Below are 18,957 nucleotides of genomic sequence, written 5' to 3' on the forward strand. Positions count from 1 at the left end.
CCCCCCCAAAAAAAAAACAAAAAAAAACAACAACAACAGGGAATCTATCTCATCTCGTTGAATCCAAGTTCCACTGTATTTAGATCTACATCGCGGTCGATAAGGCGGGACTTTGGGGTTTGATGATAGGATTGAGCGGAGGCTGCACTGGTGAAACAACTTGTGACATCATTGTGTCCGGGGAATAGCAACTAGCTTAGTATTTTACTACTATTTATTCTTCGCGTGATCGCTTACAGTAACTTACTGTACCGAATACGGCTAGATTTAGACCAGACACGTTACATTTTGCCTCGCTCAGTTTCCCCTAGCGTTGAAGGCCAAGCCTTTTTCCCCGCTCCAAACATGAGATTCCTATACAAAAGTACAAAATATTATACCCCCACCCCTTTCCAATACTTAGTATGCAGAGGGAAGTCATAGTTGCTGAACTGTTTTCAATCTTTTCAACTTCTGAAGCTTGATTATATTTTTCAAGGTAAGCACCCCACTGCGCTTTTTTTTAAAAAGTCAACCGCTTTCACACAGAGGTGCAAGCTGACTTGTTTGACAGGGTGATCAGAGTGAGACGAAGAACCGAATAGAGACGACCCCCACACATTCCCCCAATGGGCACAAAATTGACAAAATTTCTCAGTTGAAATGGTATCATTGAACTGTAAACATGAAAACAAATCCCGAACGTATAGAGGCCATAGGTCTATTCAATAGAACTAACACATTATTTTATTTTCATTAGATTAAAAATAGTATCTTCTTAATCTTTCGACTAAATTCCTATGCTGCAGTGTATGAAAGCTTTGACGTCATATGCACAACACAGTGAGTGATCTTGATTACATTTTCATATGACTTCAGATCCTGTTAATTCAAATAGTGTTTGCCTAAGTTTAAATATAATATCTCATCAAATCAGGTTTCCGGCGAGCTTTTAAAATTATTTTGATACACTGACTCCGAAAATGAAATAAGTTTTGTTTTGTTTTTGCTGCAATTTAATTGTGTTAAAATTCTGCACACAAAGTTAGACCCCGCGCGGCAGCAAACTTCAACTTCAAAGGGATTCTGCGGCCCAGATCTGACTTGAATCGAAGGCATAAAATATTGAGTCTCGATACCAAGACCTATAACATCAAGACGAGTCGCCGTTCCCCAGTCCCCAGATGAGCTTTTTGCCCACTGTGTTTTTTGTTTTTTAATATACAGTCGCTGGTCGTCCGAGAATGGATTACACGTATCGCGGTAAACTGTCAAGCCGGTTGGCAATAAGTTGACACTAAACTCTAGATCTATACTATTACAAACATTAATCTTGTAGGCTAGAGCATATTCTACGTTTTAGCGAAGTGCGCGCCAACCTCAACCTTTTCTCTATTTTTACTGTAATATCTGGAAAAACTTTCTTTAACAAAAATACTGATGGCTCAAGCAAACACATTTTGACCTCGCACCGGGACTCGACCAATGAAACAAATTTTAATGTCCAAATTCCGCCATGCATGGCTGCAGACGACTTTACGGTGTGGTTAAAAAAAAGAAGTTTAGGAGGCAGATTGTGATAGAAGCACCAAGTTCGCGAGTGACAGCATGCGCAGTTAGTCTCAAGCACAGGGGACTCAAACCCAAGACACATTAAGACTTAATGTGTCTTGGCTCAAACTACTCATAGTGTGTGTCTAATTAAAAATACTATTCCATCGCCAAAACCATGCACAATCGGCCAATTCAAATACATGTATTCAGTATCCTTTATAGTTAAACTCAGTTAACTAAAAACTTCGCGCCTCGCTCAATATATTAATATAGGGCCTAACCCCTGTGTATCCCCTCTCTCCGTAATAATAAAATGAAGAGAAACAACTGTCAAAATAACAATTGAAATTATTGACTAATAGTATTCATCACCATACAAAGAAAATAGTAGTTTTCTGATCTAGGTTTGACGTTCATTGAAAGGGTGAACCATCACAGAAATCAAGAGGCAACAAAAACTGACAAGGGCCGCAATGGTGTGGGCTAGGATTTACATTTACAGACAAAATGAGGTGGGTGAGTGAAACGGCTATAAAAAAAAAACCCAGCAACCCAATTTTTTTTTTTAAATTTAAAAACATTGTAACCTTATTCGCAAAGAATACCTTTAAATATATTTTGGTAGTAACTTGTCACTACAAATTGACTTCCCATTACTACAAATACTACAATGAGGAGGTTAATTCCGTTTATGGCTATGTCAAATTCAAACAAGATGCTCAATTGATAAAATCATTACTAAAAACCTCCCAAAATATGAGAACAAGACAAACGAAAAACAGATGAGATCTTCAGATAGTGGCAAATAATTAAAAAGAAGCTAAAAACTACTTCCATTATTGTTGAAGCAAACACATTATAAAGATTTAAACAAACAAAAAAATCAGATTCTTTTTCGAGTCACAATATAAATTAAATCAGTATCAACTAAATATAATACCAAAAAAAATAAAAACGACTTACTCTCTTTTTCGCAGTCCTTTGAGATCACTGGTTTTGTATGTGAAATGCCCGAACTCAAATCTTCTCCCTTTTCACTTAACTCTGCGCTGATGACTTCCATGTCTTCCTCTTGAGCAATAACAGTGACGGGTTCTTTCGCAGCCTGTCCCTTTAATTCAGAATGCATTGCTTCTGACACAGAGTTTTGTTGCTCACTAGAAATTTTGTTGCTGGCATTTGCTAAACTCTTTTTTTCACCATCAACTAGACATGAGGGCACCTCAGGAACAAGTACAGTGGACTCAGCAGAAAGATGTTCCTCAGTGGAATCAGCGACTTTCTCTCCTGCTGTAGAAACAGAATCCTGAGTGAGAACATTGCTTTCTTCTTCATGAGCACTAGGTTGAATAGATGCTGATGAAATATCATGGTCTTTTTCAGAGGTCACATTTGTAATAGTACCTGGTGCTGTAGACACATCCTCAATGGTACACAATGGCCTCTCCTGTTCTGTGCTGTTAACCGGCTTCTCTGTTAATTCTCCCTTCATGAGGTCAACACAAGCATGAGACTTTTCCTCAGAGTGAAAAATCTCTGATTCATCATCTTGACCAGTTATAAGATCTTGACCTGCTTGTTCTGTATCTTTACAACTCGATTCTTCAGGAGTTTCAATCAAACTAATGCATTGAGTATCATCATTTTGACCAGTTATATGATCTTGACTTGCTTGCTCTGCACCATTGCAACTTGATTTTTCAGGGGGTACAATCAAACTAATGCATTGTAGATCACCATTTTGACCAGTTATAAGATCTTGACTTGCTTGTCCTGTATCCTTACAACTCGATTCTTCAGGAGTTTCAATCAAACTAATGCATTGAGGATCATCATTTTGACCAGTTATACGATCTTGACTTGCTTGCTCAGCATTCTTACAACTTGACTTTTCAAGGGGTACAATCAAACTAATGCATTGTAGATCATCATTTTGAACAGTTATAAGATCATGACTTGCTTGTTCTGTATCCTTACAAGTTGATTCTTCAGGAGGTGCAACCAAACTAATGCATTGCAGATCATTTTGGTTATCTCCATTTACTTCGACTGTGGTCCCAGTACCTGTTGCAGAGTTTGACAGGACATCATCGCCCAGATGACTAGAAGCAACTTCTGGCATCACATCTGCCATTTCAGAATGAAAGAATCACGTACTGCTTTGACAACCTTGGAGTTATATTTGAAGGTGGCTGTGGAGAAGGAAAAATATAACATTGTATTAATTTTTTTAAACCACTTGTAAGCAAAACAAATTGTTTCGTCAAGAGGGAACATAAATTACAAAAGGCCTCCTGTAGCATAGTATTCTCTACCTTCCAGTTCGAATCGAGAGTTTAAAATATTTTTTTAAAATACTGACAGATCTTGAATTTATTTATTTTTCTTTCTTTAATAATTAGCGCTAGCAGTAGCTGTGCAGACGGTATTATGAACACATTCACTGTATTTTTTTTTCTAATCGTAAACTTAAATTTCCACACATGCTGATTACATGAGGCCTAACGGACAAGGAAATATTAGTGCAAATTTAAGGTATTTGTGAGGTAAATTTCTGAAAATAAAATGATAAAAATGACAACCAATGCCAAGAACTTTAAAAAAAACTGAAATTGGGTGAATTTGACAACTTTGCTTTAAAAACGATGCTGTTTTATTACAAGTATTTATTATAAAAGTGACAAAACAAAACATGGGGGCGAAGGGAATTTGGAAATCTTCAAATTTAATATAAACAGACCTAGGTAGGTCTGTACAACCTTCCTCCGTTTCTCTGCTTTTAAATTTGTAACCGGAACACCCCTTTTTATGCAACATCAATATTTGATCTTTAAATTTTGTTTATGGTTGATAATGCTACATTGCAATCACATATATTCCTAAAAAACCCACTAACCTTGAATGGATTTAGAGAGAAAAATAAATCAACTATGAGATGTGAACATGAGGCTTTGGAAGTTGGGGAGGAAACAGACATGGCTAGTATATAATTAGTAGATCCCTGGTGTATGGTTGTAACAGCAAAGCAATCGCTGCGTTAAGTTTGTTTTCTGTTGTTTTTTTTGTTTTTTTGCATGTCATGATGATGGCTTGTCCAATAATGCAACAAGCCATTATCATTCAACACCAAAATCACAGACCTAAAACTTAAGGTGACCCTTTCAAGAAAAATAGTTCATGGTACAAAAGCCCGCTGTGCTTTCAAGGTTGATTCCTCAAATAACATTTTAAAAATCCAGAAAAAGCTAATTATTAATTAACAAAAGCAAGGCAGAATTTACAAATTACTTGTGTAGGCGTAAGTATAAACTATGTTGTAAAACCAGTAAGCGCTTTTTGAATTATTATTTACTCTTTATGGTTGAATTTAATTTCAGTGTAGATATCTAGACTTTTCAGTCCGCACGAATACACAAGTATCAATTAAATCTGCAACTGCAGCTAGTTGACTGTTGGGTCCGTTTTGGAGACTGTACGTAGTGATAGGATAAAAAAAACCCATGTCATTCAAAATTAAAATATGATCATCCTTTATAATTCCCCTTAGATACTACTAGATCTAGATCTAAATAAAATGGGTCTAGATCTAGATCTTAAATTAGTTATTAGTAATACTGTTCTCTTTTGTCAGACTACTATCATATTTTAATATATATTAGACCTTCAACCATTAATTCAAAACTGGGAGAACTCTGCGCACTGTTGAAATACTAGATTCTAGATCTAGATCTAGATCTAGTAAAATAGTCCAGAGCCAAATATCACATTATTTTGATTGCTGGATCTAGATCCAGATCGATATATATATATATATATATATATATATATATATATATATATATATATATATATATATATATATATATATATATAGAGAGAGAGAGAGAGAGAGAGAGAGAGAGAGAGAGAGAGAGAGAGATCTACATCCTACTCTAGGTGATAATATATATAGGTCTAATAAATGGGGGGGGGGGGGGGGGGAGAAGATAGCCTTTAATAGGCTTTAATTAGGCCCAATCGATGAGCTTACTAATAATCTAAAAAATAGATTTAGATCTAGAATCTAGATCTAGATCATTCGGAAAACGCCTTGGACACGAATCGAAATTGACTCTGAAATTGAGATTATAATTCTTGTACACATGATAGATCTATCTAGATATCTAGATCTAGAACGTTTCTGTTACATGCCTTCGGGATCACAACTTTGAACAATAAGTAAATCTAGTAGAGCCAATCTAGATTCTAGATCTCTAGATTACATCTGGATTCAAGATGGCCTCCAGGGGTGCATTTCTTTGACATTTTACGGTAATGCCAATAACGTCTCCTACTTGGTTTTATGAGAGTCGTGAGGCAAGCTGGAGAAGCTGCACTGGTAGGCTACCGTTACCAAGAGCTACCCATCCCAAGTAGGTCAGAAAAACAATTCCAATCAGCAAAGCCAACATTTGTTAAAAATAGGACAAGACTACCTACTTTCATGCTGAGTTGTTGAGATATTGTATAGAAACGCGGAAATTATAGATCTACATCTAGATCTAGATCTAGTTTCTGGCTAAAAATTACAACTCTTGAACAACAGCCTGAAAGTGAGTCCATATATCCATATAATATAATCTCCCCTCTGAGGTTCTGCCAGGGATAGGCTATGGGCATTTGTTTTAAATCTAAAGCGCTGTTTTCCTTTTCGAACTGCTAACAAGAAATAAAATAGGCCTAGATCTAGATTCTAGATCTAGTGAAATCCTTTATGTGTCCACCAGAAAAGACATCATAAAAACAGTCCTAAAGTAACACTAAAACGAAAGCAATGAAGGCAATTTAATGAAAACCACTGACATCAAAATGGATTCTTTTGATCCCCCTTCTTGAGTTAGGCCTAGTGGTAATACATTTATCAATTCAGTGAAGATGCAAAATAGAAATTTAAGACCCCCCCCCCCCCCCCTAAACAGAACAATTGAAATGTTTCAATCTAGATCTAGATCTAGCTGATTGCAACAGTAAAAACATAACAAATTAAATTTGCAAGCAATTTTCATAAACTAGATTCTAGATCTAGATATCTAATTTAAAGTAGTCTAACAAGATGGCACTTTTCCTTAAAAAAAAAAAGCAGACTTAGATCTAGACATGATTCATCAAAGTGTAATTTTTTTAAAAATTCTTAACAGCTTCAGAATTATCTTTAAAAAACCCAAAACAAATAGCAGACAGCGAACATTAAAAATAGCTGACTGAGAAAATTAAATATAAATAGAACGTCTATTATATTATATATATTCGAAAAAATAAAATTTGCAATTAATTTCCATGAATCTTACTGAAAGTGACACAATGGATTTACAAAATGAGCCTTCATGCATCATTATTAGTGAGTAATTACCAACTTCATATATTATATTGGATTGTAATATTGACTAAACAAAGCCTTGGATGTGTGATTTTAACTTAACTGACTGAATAAGAATAAAAATTGAAGAAAATGGGAAAAACAATTTTGTCTTTCAACCATATAAGGCTATCTCTATCTATAATAGGCTGTAGGAGGCCCTGTCTGTAAGTCTAGCTGATTGCAACAGTAAAAACATACCAAATTAAATTTGCAAGCAATTTTCATAAACTAATTGAAAGTACTCTAACAAGATGGCACTTTTCTTTAAAAAAAAAAGAAAAAAAAAAGCAGACTTAGATCTAGATCTAGATCTAGAGCTACATGATTCATCAAAGTGTAATTAAAAAAAAAATTCTTAACAGCTTCAGAATTATTTTTTTAAAAACCCAAAACAAATAGCAGACAACGAAGATTAAAAATAGCTGACTGAGAAAATTAAATATATATAGAACGTCTATAATATATATATTTGAAAAAATAAAATTTGCAATTAATTTCCATGAAACTTACTGAAAGTGACACTCTAGATCTAGAATCTAGATCTAAATCTACATGATTCATTAAAGTGTAATTTAAAAAAAAATTCTTTAACAGCTTCAGAATTATTAAAAAAAAAACCCCAAAACAAATAGTAGACAACGAAAATTAAAAATAGCTGATTGTGAAAATTAAATATATATAGAACATCTATAATATATATAGATCTATATATCTGAAAAAATAAAATTTGCAATTAATTTCCATGAAACTTACTGAAAGTGACACAATGGATTTACAAAATGAGCCTTCATGCATCAATATTAGTGAGTAATTAATTACCAACTTCATGGATTGTAATATTGACTAAACAAAGCCTTGGTGTGTGGTTTTAACTTAACTGACTGAATAAGAATAAAAACCGAAGAAAATGGGAATAATAAATTTTGTCTTACAACCATACAAGGCTATCTCTATCTATAATAGGCTATAGGAGGCCCTGTCTGTAAGTCAGAATAATATAGATCTAGAGGCCACTAAAACATTATTGTAATTCATTGCAGTAGTTGTACAACTCTGACATCATCAACTGTCTCAGGTAACAAACTAAAGAACGGAGAAAAAAAAGGATAATGAACACAATTATATTAACTTCTTTGTTTTATGTAAAACGCCATAGAATCTAGATTCTATTTTCATAGACCTACGATTGAGTCTCACACTGTGTGCAGTCGAATAAACATTGTTGTGTTGGCTTTCCTGGCTCACTCAGAAAACTAGATATCTAGATCTATACCCTTGTAAGAAGAAAAAGAATGATCTAGAAATATAAATCTAATGTCTTGCTTGAGTTTGAGTCTACATAAATTATAGTTATGTCAAGCAATACACTGAAATGAAGGGCATGTTTCCCTTCCGAAAGTCAATATCAAATATAATAAATTCTAAATAAGGTAAATTTTGACTTTTGCACCCACACATAGATGCATAAACTGCCACAATTTTTGCTGTAGAACACACGCATGGCCACTAAAACCCTTGCAAATCAATTGTTTTCAAGTAAATACCAATCCTAATAGCCAAAACATCAAATCATTGTGAAATTCAGGGGAGCATGCCCCCCTGAAACCCCCCAGATTCTTTTCAGGTCAGGGTGGCATGCCCCTCTGAAACCCCCCATTTATAGAACAGTTAAATATTTTCAAACACCAATAACTCAATAACTATTGATTTGCTGCAAAAATGAAGGCCATATTCGTGTTCAGCATGCAAAATACTACTGGAATAAAAGTATATCAAACGTGTACATGAGGCGGGTGTATTAGTAAAAAAAATAAAAAAATACCCTAAATAATTTTAATAATAATAAACTTGAAAATAGTAAGGTAAATTTATCATACCAACTATTTCAAAAGCAGATGTAGAATCTAGATCTAGATTCTAGATCTAAATATCCAAATCATATATTAATAGATCTAGATCTAGATCTATTCTACAAAAATTATACAGACAATAGGCCTAGATTTAAAATTTAATAGCCCACAAACTACCCCAACAGAACCTCAAATACTGCCAACGGCCGTACCACGTGACCTCAACGCGCGATTGAGATCACGCCTCGGGAAAAGTTTTAGGCCTTTGTTTACATTATTTTTCGAAATAAAAAGAACTTGTAGGTGTTTCAAAACGACAATACGTTACTGAGCATTGTTATCATATGTTTGTTGTTTTTATTGCCGTTAAATAGTAACATATTGCCTCCTTTTACCATCATGAAAACCATTATTTAGAACCAAAACGCCTTACATCCAGGTGTCTGCCATCTTGATTGAAGCAATCATTGCCATGCTGGCTGTCACGACACTTTGAGGTTCAACTCCCTCTCTTGCATCTCTCTGGGCTGTTTATAACCATTTCATGAGGTAAATAAAATCATACACCAATTGCAAACAGTTTCGTGTAAAACTAAATCATGAATACAAATGGGACGCAAATAGGCAATCAACGAACAAACTTACCCACCAGTTATGCATCGCAATCTCAATCAGCTGTGCCTATCATATTTTAACTGTGGCAGACGGATTGCGGCAAGGCTGTTTGCATTGCGCATGCGCGTTTGCCTTTCCTGGCATTTCTGTTTTGTCATTGGTTGAATCCTCCACCATGTTGAAGAAATCATGATTGTCGTACGCCTAGCCTTATCTCATGCCGCCTCTAGGCCTAGGCTCTAGCCTAGCCTAGCATGTGTAAACCCTTGACCTACCTTGGCCTAGTGTCTTTTGGAGAAAGTGACAAAAAGTAGTATGCCTACTTTTGTCCATGACATCAACAATATTCATTTTAAGCGTGCCAGACTAATGCTGTCTCATTGAAAATTTAGATCTAGGCTACTGTTTGGACAACAAGCAAATCAATATAATAATATATTATTTCCTTTCCCAAAAGGTTGTAGGGTAAAATTGATTGTAGTGAGTTTAGTTGTTTCATAGGCTATTATTGTGCATTCTGATTGTTGTTGTTTCTGTGCCACAGTACGCCATTCTCTGTGTTTGTGTGTGTGCGTGTGTTTCATGAGATTTAGTTTTCATTCTCGATTATCATATATGACTAAAAGAGTCATTTTTATTTTTCTTTCTCTTTCAAAGACCTGAAAATTGTTCGTCCAATCAGTTATTTGACACTGTGGGGAAAAAAAATCGGATAATTCCGATAATTTATTATTTGACATAGATCTAGATTTAGGCCTAGGCTATGAAAAAAAATGTCTCTTGAACAGGTTCTTGTCTCGCATTCGGTACCAGTAGTCGTTTTGATGCATATTTTTTATCGTGACTAACGAATAAAAAAATAGTATCGATACTGAGATTATTTTTTTCAATCACGTGACAAACCTCATCTCAAATAGCCGGTTAAAAGATTAGGCCTTTCAGGCGTAGGCTACCTTTATCTTATTCACTTTCGTCTTTCCGCGGTTAGAGTGGGATAAAAACAAATCGTAGGTCGACCTTTGCATGCGGATCTATCTATGTATTATGCTGGATGACCTACAGATTCTAAAAGCCAATTAAAATTAATTAGCTTCACTGCGAACTATATTCAGCAGGCGCGGTTCGTCCACAGAGCACGGTCGAGCGGTGCCGCACAAATTTTTTAAAATGTTCGATTACGTAAAAACACACTCAATAATAAAATAAAAGAAGCCAGAAACAAACACTAGTCAAATATTATTTCAAAACAAAGGTCCTCACTGGCGCCATTACTGCCATTTCTATGTCTATAGCGCCGTAAAACATCTACAGTGGAAACCTGATATAACAGGGATGGTGGGAGTAGAGAAAATGTCCTGTTATATCCGATCCCTGTTAAATCAGAAATGCAAGGAAAGTAAGCATGTGTGGACTAATCCAGCTGTACTTAAACATGGGTAGTTTCCTTTGCCAAAAGTACCCACGAACAGGGGTTTTGGCACCAACTTTCACCATTGCCTCACATCAGAAGAGCTTGGTCCACAGCATCTGCGTCGAGTAGTCTCATCTTCTTTCGATCCAGAGCAAACTTTCCATTGGAGTATGCTGCTACTATCTTCTCTCTATCCTTGGTAATGGTGTGAATCGATCCTTGTGGAATGTCGAACTGACGACAAATCTCTGCCAGTGGAGCTTGCTTTTTGTCAAGAGCCTGGATTATTTCGTATTTTTTGTCTATTGAAAGGCATTTTCTCGTGCGCTTGACATCGTTTTTGACACATTACGCGTGTGTGTTGCTAGGTTTCGGGCTAGATCGCGTCACACGCTGCGTGTGCTTGCAGTGGCATGGCTTGCGTGGACTTGCTCCATCACTGCGCTACTCTCTCTCTCTCTCTCTCTCTCTCTCTCTCTCTCTCTCTCTCTCTCTCTCTCTCTCTCTCTCTCTCTCTCTCTCTCTCTCTCTCTTTACACATTGTAACGAGCCTTTGTCCCTGCTATAACCGGTTGGGCTGCGATGAGGCCCTGTTATTGACGATAACTTTTAATAGAGACAAAGAGTTGGAAAAAACGGGGATTTAAATAATCCCTGTTATTACCGGATCCCTGTTATTACCGGGCCTGTTATATATATGGTTTCCACTGTACTATGCCATGCCAAAGTCCACGCGCTTTAGCTAAACAGAAAAAGGATATTCAACAATGTAACCTGACCTACTATAAATCGCTCTTGGGGATAATCCAAGCGATGACGACACTCGTAGCAAGTTTGGCGATACATTAATATTAATAAGCCGGCACATCTAAAATGTGCTCCTGCCGAATAGTGCCGAAACATAGCCCACCCACGTCCACAGTAGGCAGTCTAAAAATAAACACGATAGACCCTACGCTATTTTTTGTCAATATTATGTGAGCCCCGGAGCAATCCAGCGTAGTGCTCAAATGAATTGTGACTGGTTCATTGTTTGTATATTTTAAGTGACTCTGTGACCGTGAACCTGAGGGAGGTGAACGTGACCGTCCTATGAGCTGTGCCTTTGAATAGTTTTGTAGTGGAGTAGTGAAAGTTATTGCTTGAATGTTCTGTTCAAATACAGGATGAACGAAATTGATGTTTAGCTAGCAAACAGATTTAACACTAGAAATCAAAGCGACAAGTAAAAAGAATGGAAATAAAGGCACGAGGCCCTCCCTCACCAACCCAAAGATCTTAAAATTATACACCGTCTCTTTTACGATGCCCTTGACTATCTTCAGCATGCGATAGCTTAATTATTATTGTGCACACCCACTTTTTAGCCCCACGAGCCGCCCCTGATTCAGCTTATTTTTGAGGTTCCAACAGGCTTTATTTGACGTATAAGCATAAAGGGGATTTTAAAGTTAAATAGAGGATTTTACAAACACTTTTGTTTGTTTAAGTAAGGTTTTATATTATGGCGCTCGCAACTGCATAAGGTCATACAGCACAGATCCGAGTCTGCTTCGAGTACTTCGACTATCAAGGCACCCCGGAAATAATAGCAGTTCACAAGAGAGTGACAGTGACAATACAAAAGAAGTATACAGGAAAAATGACGATAGTAAGGATGAGAAAGGAGCAGCAGTTCTCCCTATGTTGTTCCCGCACAGTAGGAGCATGACACTGATAAGTATTTACTGCAGTATTTACAATTCTACTGTGCATAAGCCCCTGAAATTTGGGAATGGCCTAAAGACAACTTCAGTCAGTAGCACTACCTTGGTTGGGGATTGGGGGGCAAACACTTTAACCAACAGCATTAAATGTACCCATTTTCATTAACATCGCACTTTATTACATTCTGTAACACACGGTCCAAAAGATGCTAGAGTGGCCTACTTTTCGAAACTTACGTGGAGACGCCCAGTTAGCTAGGTTTGGGAGGAAATCTTCCCGCAATTAAAAATAAATAAATAAATAAAACACACACACACACATAGATAGATAGATAGATAGATAGATAGATAAATAGATAGATAGATAGATAGATCATAGATAGATAGATCGAAAATTTTCTTCTCTAAAAATATTAGATCTATTGTTTCCTTTCACCTCCTTTCCTGCTCTCTAGCAATGTTCTGTCGTCTGCTTGCGTCTCCACTTTCTGCCCTCATCCCCCTCACCTCCTTTGCCCCATTGTCTGGGCGCCTGACTCTTTCTGCAGCCTTTCTTCTACTGCTACTCCTTGGCTCCTTACTTCTTACTGCTGCCTTTCAGCCACACCCCTGATCTTATGGCTGGAAAGATCTACACCTAGCCTTATCAGACACGGGTGAAAAATCTCTGAAGTCCCGTGTGTAAGTTGTGCACGTTAAAGTAAGTTAAAGATTTCTTGAAGGTCCAACATTGATAAAAGAGTAGGCTTCGGCCGCCACCCGGGCAAAATTCAAAATTTCCTACTAACTGAAAATGTTTAATTGTCCCTTGCACTCATAATAATATGACCTTATGCAGTTAGTTGCGAGCGCCGTAAAACACTTAGTAACCCCCCCCCCCCTTTCAGAGAGAGAGAGAGAGAGAGAGAGAGAGAGAGAGAGAAGAGAGAGAGAGAGAGAGAGAGAGAGAGAGAGAGAGAGAGAGAGAGAGAGAGAGAGGCGTAAACATAACATAATCACGCACTCAGTTTCGGCTCTGAAAAAAGTAAGTTTCAGTGAGTACACCAGAGACATCATGTGTGGTGGATTTTACTCCTTTAGTTTTTATTTTTTTCTTAGTGTAGGGAAGGTACTATGTATACTATATTCTCCCTTCCCCATCTCCATCCCCCCACCCTCTCTCCCCCCCTCCCCTCTCTCTCTTTCTCTCTCTAGCTCTCTCTCTCTCTCTCTCCCCCTTTCTGTCAGTCTGTCTGTCTGTGAGTCTGTCTGTGTGTCTGTCTCTGTCTCACACACACAATCACACACACACACACACACACACAATCCACTTTAAGTCATGGGCTCACTTTTGGCTCAAAAAGGTGTTTGAGTACATATACCTACCAAGAGCTGAACCAGTGTAAGGGCCAATCAGGGCCGAGAGCGGGAGCGACACAACATCCCCATGAGGATGATCGATACAGTCGAATCTGGGTAAGACGGCCACTTTTATCCTCGACAATAGGTAGATCTAGCCGTCTTACACAGGTCTTAGACAGGCCTGGTGAAAATGAAGAACACAAACCATTTCTTATTGAGGTCCCACCCAACGGGGTTTTCCCCCCTCTTGTTTCTTTTTTTTAAAAGGGGGGGGGGGGGGGGGGGGTAGAAAGTTTTGGAATTTTCCCCCTCCCTTTGTTTTTTTTTTTTTTAAAAGGGGGGGGGGGGGTAGGAAGGTTTGTGTAGTTGTCGTTGTTGTTGTTGTTGTTGTTGCTGCTGCTGCTGGTGGTTTTGTTTAGTTTTTTAGTCTCTTTTTTTTGGGGGGGGGGGGGGGGGATATGGGGAAGGTGGTCGTTGTTGAGTTGTTTTTTTTATTCCCTTCTGAGCTCCCAACTGGGGTTGTTTGCAGGCTCAGGACATGAGTTACATTTCTACATTATTGCCGTCATCAACAGCTGGATTTATCTGAATGTGTGAAACATTGTTTAAGCAGAGAGACGAAGACTCGCGACTGCTGTAATACGTGTTAAATTCTACAGTGTTTCAAATGAGGAAGACAATGGATAAAATAAAACGAAAAGTGTCAGACAGACAAGAAAGACCTGATAACATAAACAAATGGGTTGCCACAACCTGGAGAAGGAGCGACGTTTCTGTCATAAGTTCACTTTCACCGAAACAAAAGAAGGCATGCGCTATTTGCAACGCCGCGTTATGAATAGCTCCCATGCTATTTTTGTGAAAGTGAAACGGCAGTGTCTAGACCTAGATCTAGTAGCCATCATTTCTATAGATCTAATAATACTGTAGTTTGGCCTGAATTGTGGAAGCTTTCTCAGTTTCTTGATAAACAACATAGCTCAAAAGTAGTTTTGCTCATCTCTCATATATCATAATCATAATCATTTGAGTTTGATTTTGAGCAAGTAAGTCAAAAGACGCTTGGATAACAATAACAAGACGGTGCAACTCGGTCTAAGCACTATTTCCTGTCCGCGGTGTCGTGATACAATACCTAAAAATAAATGTTAAGAAATTGAGAACTGTCTACAATACGAGATATCCACGATATGCACAATGTTTCCTGAGTTATTTTATAAAGCAACAGCGTGCTTTTGAGAATTCTAAATTATTCATTGGGGGGGTGTAGACAGATGGAGATATGTTAAGGTGGGAGGGGGGGGATGCATGGCACTTTTTGATATTTTAAAAAATCAGCCACGTCCTTGATCAAGATCTAATCGCTTGTAACGACGAGACCGTTCCGTCATCCCTACGTTCTTTGTCATAGTCAGTATGCATGCACGTAGGCAGGGCCGCGTTAACTAAGTGATAGCCTAAGTGCGGGGCCCTAGGCTGTCCATGAGCCGCGGGGCCAGGGCCCCTCGATGACGTTGATGCTACTACTACCGCATTGTAACCCCGTACAGATGGAAAGCTATACTGTAAAACGTGATTAGATGTAGGCCTACCGGTATCCACCAATAATGTGGATTAAGACGACGACATGCACATGTATAGATCTATTTCTGCTACAAAGTATGAGGGAGCCGAAACCTATCCGTGCTTGTTTGCTTGGTCGTGGATTACTTCATCTAAACACAATCCACAACTGATTATAAAAACTCATTCCTTATATTTTTCTCCTGGCTTTTTGCTGGGAAAATGTCTCGATGATGTCCTCAAAGTCTAGAGATTTTGTCGTTTCAGATTCAATCGCTTAGTTTCTCTTGTCCCATCGTTGAACGCAGTCTACTTTTCACTCGTTTCAGTACGGAGAAGGATCTTTCACCCTCTACGTTTGCGAAGGCATGGTGAGAAGGAGCCTCAGTGCGAGCGATCCCTACATTTGGGAAAGCTGTTGTTGCACCACTTTCCCGCAGATCTTGAAGGAGCCGGGGAGGAGAAAGTGTATCCTCAGACTGAAATGCTGAGTTGACATATCCTGAATACGACACTAGTTCGTCAGGAAATGATGGCTCTAGGTCGTCCTCTTATTGATGCTGAATGAGAGATGCTGTGTCTCGAATGCTTGTGGCAGGCTTCTTGTGAAGATAAAAGAGAATGTCAAAATCTTGAGCCAGAGTCTTGTAGATGATTCCTCGCTTTTCAAGTTCAGACAAAAGGCAGTCAACGATGACAAGGAAGGTGTTTATATTATTCTAAATTGCTCCCGGTGCGACAAAACAGCTTCAACATCCTTGCGCTTGCGTTTTGCAGTGCGTGCGTTTGTTTGTATTGGTAGGAAGGCTCTTCGACGAAAGGTGTGGCTGATTGTTCGATTCGCTCGAAATCGTCCCGAAGTCCTGTTAAGAAAGCAGTTAGAGAATCGTACAACATGTGTACGACTCCCAGGTTGAGTGATGATTTCTGAAGTGTTTTGTTGACAATGTTAAAGCATGCCGGAACTTGTTCCCAAAACACACACAGCACAAACACACACAAAAATTCAAAATTTTCCATCTTGTTGTGCAAGGATGACGCCTCATCACGCGTTTGGGGAGATTCTTTCATGTCACGAGAGACGTCAAGCAGTAATGATATAATCTTTTTGTAGTTGGATTTTAATGCTACTGTTGCATCATGTCGGGCAGACCATCTAGTTCCTGACAATGATTTGGGTGTAGGGCCATCAATACGTTTTACAAACAAGCCCCAACAATGTGTGGGGCTTGAAAGGAAGTTGTACAATGCTTGGACATATCCGAAAAATGATGCTGCGTCTACGCAACATTCAGCTGCACAAGCACCAACCAGATTTAGAGAATGAGCCGAGCAGGGGACAAAGGAAGCCTTGGGATTCATCTCTTTGATGCGGGCTTGTACACCATTGAGGCGTCCAGCCATGTAGATCTAACTAGCATTGTCGTAGCTTTGACCAAGGCAGTTTCGAAGTTTCTGTCCAAACTTGTTAAACAATTTTTTGTTGTTGAAAACATTTTTAAACGTCGTGTTTGCAAGCGCGGGGCCCCCTGAGGCGCGGGGCCCAAGGCTACAGCCTAAACAGCCTTACGGATAACGCGGCCCTGCACGTAGGTCTATCGCTCGGTAGAAGGAGAAGCAAAGAATGTAGGGCCACGCGATGTCACCACGAGGACGTGATGTGATAAGGCTGGTTCATGCCACATAAACGTGCACACACACAGTGTCTTACTCACTGACTCTTTTGTACATACTGATGCGACTCTCTCTCTCTCTCTCAGACATGGAGTGCTTTTTCTTTCAAAGAAAGAACTCATGTCTGATCAAATCGAGACGGATTATTAGTTTTCAGGAAGGAAGCTGGCAACGAAATGGTAGACTCAGTCAGAGACTTCCAGAAGATGCAGAGTTTATACTGTGTCACCAGAACTACATGAGCACACATTGTTCCTAAGGTCATCAGCGACTTTTGCAAAAGAGAAAGACTGGGGAACTTTCTGAAGAAGAACCCATACATCTAAGACTAAGGGGCAGTACTTGTTCGTTTAATTTTCGTGAATATTGGGTTCTTTTGTGGAGAAGCATGCTCACTGATACCCCCTAAAAACACCCAGGACATTGGAAAAAGAGCCTACTTGTAGAGGAGAAAGGGAGGAAGATCACCAAAAAAGAAATACAAAAACGTGCCAAGGAACATGGGGACAAATGGGGAACGGACGTCCAGCATGCCATGAGTCATCAGCAGTCAGTGATTTGCATGCCTCAAACGCTAGGTATCACAGAGACTGCTACTCCCGGTTCTACACAATAAGTCCAACGCAATCAACTAGCTCACCTACAACACATGACAATGTCTCCAGTATGTTTGTTGACGAGATTCAACCAAACAAATCACGCATGGGGAATAGTGTGGAAGTCCATGAACGCTATATATTGAACTTGGAGAGAAAGATGAATCTCGGCTTTCACCACTACCGCAGTTGCACCATTTTGCGACGAGTTCAGTCAGCACAGCGGCACATGTGGTCTTCGACAGATACTTCAGACTGAGCACAAAGTCTTGCTGTACAAACGCCCGCCAGAACGGGACAAGTCGTGTTTACAACCTGACTGAAGAGTCGCCTTTGCCACAGCAAAGTGTCATGCTGAAAGTCACAACCAACACAAATTGTTGTACATCGTCTTTGCAGCATGCAGCCTCCACCAGGAGCGGATGTTGTCATCACTGAACCAGATCCACACCTTACACGGGGTCTGAACTTCAACAAGACACTCTGTATCGTGAAGAAGCTGATGTTATTAACAACGAAATGCCATTAGGACAGAGGGACCTCAGGGTCATTTCTGATGACACCGACGTTCTCGTTATCATGGCCCATCATCTCTACATGAGGACCAAAGGAATGTAATAAAATATTACTCTTCCCATTGAGTCGTAAGTGTCAACGACGTTATCAGACGGTATGCAATCATAATGTCTAATCTGCTGGCAGCTCATGCCCTGAGTGGTTGTGACACAGTTTGTTCCTTTTCTGGAATTGGAAAGATGACAGTCCTCAAGAAGCTTGAAGGATTCATCGATGAACTGGAGCTTGGGAAGATTTCTGTTCCTTTCCAGCACATCTTTGAGTCATACATTCAGTTCACTAATCTGCTCTATGGGGATGAGTCTGGAGCCAATCTGAAAATAGTTCGAGTAAACATTTTCCGGAAGAGTATTGCTGGAAAGAGACACATTGCCACAAAACTGAATAGCCTTCCTCCGACGATGGCAAGTTTTCAGGCCCACATCAAACGAGCACATTTTCAGACTGTGCTGTGGTAAGCGGCAGGGGAGCCATCTCCTCCTGAGCTGGATCCTGTTGAGTATGTATGGCAACCGAGGTGGTAACTGCTCAGCTGTCAGCTTCTGGTGAAGTTCTCAATCTGGTCAGCTGCAGCTGTAAAACTAGATGCAGCCCAGCACTGTGCACCTGCACCAAAACGTCTGTCACGTGTACAGTGGAACTCTGATTCAACGAGGTCGCCGGACCTGACCTAAAATCTAGTTGAATCCGAGTG

The 18,957-nt window shown here is 39.0% G+C and overlaps 1 protein-coding gene across 5 annotated transcripts in view; it reads right to left on the reverse strand.

Annotated features, from left to right (window-relative positions):
* The window catches only part of LOC101855573 (activating transcription factor 7-interacting protein 1), a 25,857-nt gene extending 16,325 nt beyond the window's left edge, over positions 1–9,532 (reverse strand). The window contains exons 1-3 of one of the 5 annotated variants that reach the window (XM_013084096.2): positions 9,427–9,532; positions 3,178–3,725; positions 2,497–3,081 (exon numbers count right to left, since the gene is read on the reverse strand). In XM_013084096.2, the coding sequence (XP_012939550.1) occupies positions 2,497–3,081; positions 3,178–3,667 (1,075 nt within the window). In that variant the 5' untranslated portion in view covers positions 3,668–3,725; positions 9,427–9,532. Of the gene's footprint in view, positions 1–2,496; positions 3,726–6,012; positions 6,207–9,214; positions 9,238–9,426 lie in introns of those variants that run through there. The other 4 variants (XM_005101143.3, XM_013084094.2, XM_035970476.1 and 1 more) reach the window with 4 other exon arrangements.
* Between the last annotated feature and the right edge of the window lie 9,425 nt (positions 9,533–18,957).

Source organism: Aplysia californica, unplaced genomic scaffold, assembly GCF_000002075.1.
Source record: "Aplysia californica isolate F4 #8 unplaced genomic scaffold, AplCal3.0 scaffold00271, whole genome shotgun sequence".
Classification (NCBI taxonomy): domain Eukaryota; kingdom Metazoa; phylum Mollusca; class Gastropoda; order Aplysiida; family Aplysiidae; genus Aplysia; species Aplysia californica.